This window comes from Platalea leucorodia, assembly GCF_965183815.1.
Source record: "Platalea leucorodia genome assembly, chromosome: Z".
Taxonomy (NCBI): Eukaryota; Metazoa; Chordata; class Aves; order Pelecaniformes; family Threskiornithidae; genus Platalea; species Platalea leucorodia.
In genome coordinates, this window is record NC_138858.1 from 27,997,613 (window position 1) to 28,004,111 (window position 6,499).

A 6,499-nucleotide genomic window follows, 5' to 3' on the forward strand; every position below is an offset into this window, starting at 1 on the left:
CCTGAGACACTGCACTCGTTGACTGCTCATCCACTTGTCACGGCTTATTTTGTCCAAACTCCAGTGTTGAAAATGTAGCTGTTAACTTAAAAGGCTTTTTTTTTAAGCTTTTTGTGAGAGGGGTCTTTGCCTTCAGTTGTTAAGAGAATTGTGTGGTGCTAAAGGGTGGCAATGTCTCTGACAGAGGCTGGTGCATTTTAGTAATGGTAAAACAGTTCCCTTCTCTAAAGAATGTGAGAAATTTAAATAAGCTGCTTTATCTTTGTTATTTTTCCCCTTTTTTTGTTTAAACTGTATTTGAAAACTCTCAAACCTAATTCAAATATAACTGAAATACAGGGAGGGTAACTTAACCACCCTACTACAAAGAGAGGTGCTAAACAAGATCATCACTTGCTCAATTAGCAGCTGTATGATGCTCTTAATTGTTTAATGTGTCAGTTTTCAATATTGCTGTCAGGTGTGAGAAGTCTAATAATAAAAAAACCCATATAATTTACTGCTTTCTCATTAACTAAGACTGCCATACCCAACTTCAGTGAAAAAGACGGAACAGCACTAAAAGATCTGAAAACCTCTTGCAATTTTAATACTGCTAAATTGTTTCCCAGTTCTAACTTTGGTTATATCAGAAACAGTTTCACTAAAGTATTTTAAGTCCTAGCTGTTCCTGCTACATATAGTATTACTTTACTATTCTATTGTAAATAGGTGTACACTTGCTCTTTTATGCTGTGTAGTTCCTGGGTTTATGCTTGTGTTAAGCAACATCCCCTGCATTAACATCATGTATTACTTAAAAGAAAAAAGGATGACTGGGTAGGATACATGAATGGTGGGGTGTTTTTATTTTTTTTTTAATTATTTTTTTATTTAAAAAAATTAAAATTAGATAGGATTAATTTTTCATTAGGATTAAATTTTAATTTAACTTTTAATTTTTTAAATTTAAAAAATTAAAATTTTAAAAAAATATTTTTTTTGGTAAAGCAAGCAAGCAGCACTGGGATGTGGGCACACAGAAAGATGAATTCCAGTAAGTGTGGCGTTTTAGGATTGGTCGGCAGTATGCTTTCTAACGGGTATCTCTCCAACAGGAGAAGGAAAACTACCCGTATGAACATTTATTAATGTTCTGAATGGTATTAAAGAAGTTTACACTTTCGTTCACATCCAATAGCGAAGGAAAAAACACTTAGTAATTGCAGTTGACAAAACACTGAGATGCAGTCCTTTATTCCCCTCTCCCTGTTTCGATTTGCCCTCAAAAGGCGTTTCAGAAAAACACCCTCTTCAGGAACACTAACAAAACCAATGCCTTAACTGCCCAGCTTTTCGATCACATTAGCCTTTTGGGGTCAATTTTTTCCAGGTGCACTAGAGGCTTCAGTTGCTCCGCAAAGTTCCTCATGTCATCGGAAACGACGTCCTGTCCTGCCGGCGCTACCACGTTGAGCTCCACCAGGTAGGAGAGGGAGAGCGGCTCAATGCTCTCCGTGTTTCCCGGCATGAGGATGCGGAAGATCTTGTACACCACGATCTTCATGATGCCCTTGCGGAACACGTGCCCTTTGGCCACAAACTCGTGGTCCATGCGGAAGCCCATCTCCACCAGGAAGTCCGTCAGGTTGTCCGAAGTAGCGATGTCCACGCAGTTGCGCACCAGGGCGTGGCGGTTCTTGTCGCCTATTTCCGGCTGGCCCAGGTAGCGCAAGTGCCAGGGCATCCCGCTTTTGTCCATGGAGCGCCGCGCCCGCAGCACGAAGGGGCTGGCCTGCTGCCCCTTCAGCAGGAACACCATCTCGTGGTCCAGGAAGGTCTCGGGCTCCATGTTGTCGCACAGCCCGCGCAGGCGGTGCAGCAGGCTCTCCAGGCTCTGGTCCAAGACGCTGCCTGCGGCGGGCGGAGACGGCGCCTCGGTTACCCCCTTCCTCCTCTCCTGTCCTTTCCCCTCCCCTCCCCTCCCGGGCGAGCGGGGCCTTCCCCGCGGCGCGGCCGGCGGCAGCCCGCCCTCAGCCCGCCGGCGCCCGGCTCCGCTCCCGGGACCCCTCAGCCCCAGCTCCCCGGGCGCTGCCCCTCGGCCCCGGCGGCAGCGGCAGGCAGGCCCGCGGCCCGCCGGGCGCCCTCCTGGGCGGCGGGAGGGAGCTGCCTGCCGTCCCGCCCGCCGCTTACCTTGGAGCAGGTACTCCATCATGTTGATGGTGCCGCCCGTGACGGGCATCATGGTAACGGGGGGCGCCTCCATGCTGCCGACCGGGCCGGAGGGCTGCGGGCGGGCGGGCGGCGGCGCGGCGGAGGGAGCGGCGCGAAGGCGGCGGGGGCGGCAGCGCCACCTCGCGGCCTGGCGGCGCCGCGCGGGCCCTGCCCGCTGAGGAGGGCGGCGGCCGCCCCGCTGGGCCCGGGGCTGCTGGGGGGCGCCGGGGCCCCTGGGGACGCCGCACCTCAGCGCCGGCGGCCTCGGCGGCGGGGAGCGGGAGGGCGGCGGGCGGGACCGGCCGTGTGGGGTCACGGCTGCTCCAGCCGAGCCGTGGGCGGGGGCCGGTCCGCCTGCGGTCGCCCGGGCCGCGGGCGGCCGCCGGGGGCGAAGCGGGAGCGGTTCGCCGGTCTGCACAGGCGGAAACCCCGCCGGTGTCTCACCTGGGCGCTGCAGGCTGGGCACCCGTGCTTCCAGATGGAAAAGCCTCCGTTTTCAAAAAGTAGGAGAAATACCCAGTGCGTGTTGGTTAAATCCGGTCCTGCAGGTCCCAAACTTAGAGTTATACATTCGGTTTTTTCCTTACTTTGTGCCACACAGAAAGTAAACAGCGTGTCTGTCTTTCCTTTATCAGTATCTCCGCACCGCAGTGGCGTCCGCCACCTCTCTCAGATAAATGATATGAATATTGGCACAAGCCAAACACCTGCAAATGAGAAATGGCGTAAGCGTACTCTGCCAGCGCGGTAATAACCGGTTTCAGCCCTGGTGCATCAGAGCTAGCTTGGAGTACAGCCAGGCAGTGGAACTGGGGTGACTGCAGGGGCACCCTGACCCGACTGCTGCTGAAGCTGGAACCGCGCCCCGGGTAGCTGCCGCGGTGCATGCGTGTTGTGCGCGCTTCCCTGACTCCGGATAAGAGGCCTGTGCTGAAATAAAGGAAGAAAATAGTCAACGAAAGGTTTGGGTATGGTTCAAAAGCTTCCTCATGCTTCTAAGAGCAAAAAATTGGTTTTCTCTTGCAATCAGATCAACTTTAGTTAATGTGCTCATAATACAGTTAGAATGAAAGAATATACATTGAGAAAAATAGCTAGAAAAAGTAAAAATGAGTAAAAAATGTACTTCAGTGTTTCGCAAGGGATAGTTTCTGAGGTTCACTTCTTTCTGTGATGATACAGGTTCTCTCTTCTGCCTAGCTGAGGTGCATGGTAACGTTACTACAAATGCCTAAAAAAAAACGTAAGAGGATGTCTACTGTTCTGTTTTGAAATGCAAATTATTTCCATTTCCCCAGTTGCAGCTACCTCACGTAGTTCTGCCCCGTAGCCTGAGGAGCTATGCAATAGCGCAGTGCAGAGAACAAACGTCACCCCGAACTGGGCAAACCCCCTGTAGGACTGGACAAAATAGGGGAGCAAAAGTGGCTTACACACACACAGGGAACATCTCCAAATCCCCTCACCAGTCACGTAAAAGACAGCGACGTCACAGCCCTGCAGCTGCTGAGCTGCTCGTCACCTCCATACCTTAGAAAGAACCTTTTTCTGCACTTGCTGAAGACAGGACGCAGCAGACAGAGAAGACAGTTGGTCAGACAGATGGAGGAGGTGGAGAGAAACAGAGATAGAAATGGAGGGTAAACATGTTATTCCCAGCCACCCACCTAAGTTCTGTTCAACTCCCTTTAAAACCCTCTTACACACCTGGCTGTGTCAGGGAAATGGGGTGCCCGCGCGGGGCCAGGCCTTTATCTCAGCTCTGTATCACAACATTTCAAGTGCAGAGAGCAGAGGCCTCCCTGCAGAGCTCCTGCAGGGAACCCTCTGGTGAAACGTGCAATCCAGCCATGTTCACACATCGAAATAACCACAGGCAGTAGGGAGGGTCAGTTAGATACAAACTGGATGTAAAGTTTTTTTCTTCTTTGTTACTAAAACTTGGATTTTTTTCTCACTCATTTCATAGGCTTTGGGTCCGAATCCCCCTTTTGTCACCTTTATCGATCAAAACTGCTTTCAGACTAAGCATAGAGCACTCTCCGTTCACTGGTGAAAATTTGCACTGATTCATAGCAAAAAGCCTTCCACCCCGCAAATCTGCGTGCGAGCTTGTTGAAATTGATGTTACTCCATTCAGTTATGTAATAGGCAATTTATATAATGGGTTCATTGCATAATTTACATTTTAAAAAGTTGTTGACAGAATTTCAAGGCTGGGATTACTCATTAAGTGATTGTCTGTCTGAACAGGTAAGTCATGGACGTTGGGTTGTTCTTAGCCATTTCACCACAAGCAGCGACATGTTGAGGGACTATCTTAAATAAAGGGACTACCTAAGCTTACCGCAGAAAGACAGAGAGAGAAGACAACAAACATCAGGTAATTGATGACTTATTACCAGCCTCAATATAATACACATCACGATATATTCCTCTCTACGTTGCAAAGCAGGAAAATTTTTCAAGTGAGATAGTTCAATGAGCTGGCCAGCCTGGTGGCTTCCAGGCTTGGCCCTGTTGCTAAACTCATATTGCCAAAGCAAAAACTAAAGATATATGTAGTTTTCTATGCTGTGTGACTGTGTACCCTGGATTTTAAATGACCGATTTAGGGTGCTTTCATAGAATCATAGAATCATAGAATTGTCAAGGTTGGAAAAGACACTTAAGATCATCGGGTCCAACCATCAACCTATCACTGTCAAGTCCATCTATACCATGTCCTCGAGCACCACATCTATCCGTTCTTTAAATACCTCCAGGGATGGAGGCTCAACCACCTCCCTGGGCAGCCTGTGCCAGTGCCTGACTACCCTTTTGGTGAAGAAGTTTTTCCTAATATCCAACCTAAACTTCCCCTGGCGCAGCTTGAGGCCGTTTCCTTTCGTCCTATCACTCGTTACTAGGGAGAAGAGACTGACCCCCACCTCACTACAACCTCCTTTCAGGTAGTTGTAGAAAGATAGAAATATTTGTTTAAAATAGAAATATTTGTTAAATATTAAAAGAAGCTGCTGTGAGAGCATTTCTTTAGTGAGCGTCCAACTCTTCAGACTGACTTACCCAGAAACAATTTTCACATGGGAAAACCAAGATTATTCCTGAAAAAGTGCAATTCTGTTTAGCCAGAACTTCTGCCAACAGTGGTGTCTCTCCGTGTGCCTGATAGGCCTCCCTATTTTTTTCACTAATGAAGCATTCTTTTAGAGCCAATATTCCCTAAAGTTGAACTGATTTTAACTGTTTTAGTGTTGTTAAACTTGGCCAGCTCACACAGAACTATGCCCGCTGTCACCTATAAGAGAAGGGGAAGGAGCTGGACTGCTGTACGTACTGTTACACTAGTCCTTGGCTTGTTTCGAGTACCTTTTTTAAAAAAGTTTTATCCTCGGCAGCGTGGTGATGCCTGTGCGCGGTGCATAAAACAGGCTCGATTGGGTGTGGGCTACGGGTGAAACACTGATTGAGCAATCAATCAGTGCTGGGCAAAGGAAGGTAGCAACGTTGTCCACTTGTGAGGGTGAAGTAAGGTTTTCAGGACAGCTTTACATGGCGACTGCCTCCCTGGAAGACCACTTGCCTGAGATGGTGGGTTGATGGTGATGCGGCCTGTGGCATACACGTACTGGAGGATTGCCTTCCATTGGTTCTTGGAGACGAGTGTTTCGTTATGGGGAAGTGGGAAGCAATTCGGCAAACCGTGCTGTGGTACCAGGTGGAGAGCTGGAAGCTACAGAGCTACGTGACTAGTCTTGCTCTGACCTTGATAGACTTGCCTAAGTTTGGTCTTTTACCCAGCGGTCCTAGGGGAGACTGGTCATTCATTGGCATAATTTTTATGGCACCGTTATTTCATCCTGATGTTCTGGCTTACGGAAACGGACTGACCTTGGACAATTCTTTTCCAGAAGAATGAAAAAGGTCAGGAAGAAATTCTTTATGGTGAGGGTGGTGAGGGACTGGAACAGGTTGCCCAGAGAAGCTGTGGCTGCCCCCTCCCTGGAAGTGTTCAGGGTCAGGTTGGACAGGGCTTTGAGCAACCTGGTCTAGTGGAAGGTGTCTCTGCCCATGGCAGGGGGGTTGGACTGGGAGATCTTTGGAGGTCCCTTCCAGCCCAAACCATTCTGTGATTCTGAGAGCTGGTCTTTATTTGGCTGTTGTGGATCTCAGCAGATACTGGTGCCAAGATCTGGATTTTCTTATTTGTACAGGCGCTGGCTGGGATGGAATTGTCTTCATAGCAGCCTGTATGGGGCTGTGTTTTGGGTTTGTGACTAGCAGCACTGATAACGCAGCAGTGCTT

General features: G+C 49.0%; 1 protein-coding gene across 1 annotated transcript; it reads right to left on the bottom strand.

The window, feature by feature from the left end:
* Positions 1-1,119: 1,119 nt before the first annotated feature.
* Positions 1,120-2,293, bottom strand: LOC309602213 (mediator of RNA polymerase II transcription subunit 18). Its single transcript, XM_082335603.1, has 2 exons — positions 2,173-2,293; positions 1,120-1,893 (listed from the first exon to the last, which is right to left on the bottom strand). Exons 1-2 carry the CDS (start codon positions 2,243-2,245, stop codon positions 1,340-1,342), a joined length of 627 nt encoding a protein of 208 aa, XP_082191729.1. The 5' UTR covers positions 2,246-2,293; the 3' UTR covers positions 1,120-1,339.
* Positions 2,294-6,499: the final 4,206 nt, after the last annotated feature.

What these genes read in the sequence shown, in the direction of transcription:
- LOC309602213 (XM_082335603.1), bottom strand. Translation starts at nt 2,245, where the DNA reads ATGGAGGCGCCCCCCGTTACCATGATGCCCGTCACGGGCGGCACCATC. An exon ending in GATGGAGTACCTGCTCCAAG is followed by an intron (nt 1,894 to 2,172) that starts GTAAGCGGCGGG and finishes CGCCCGCCGCAG; the next exon opens with GCAGCGTCTTGGACCAGAGC.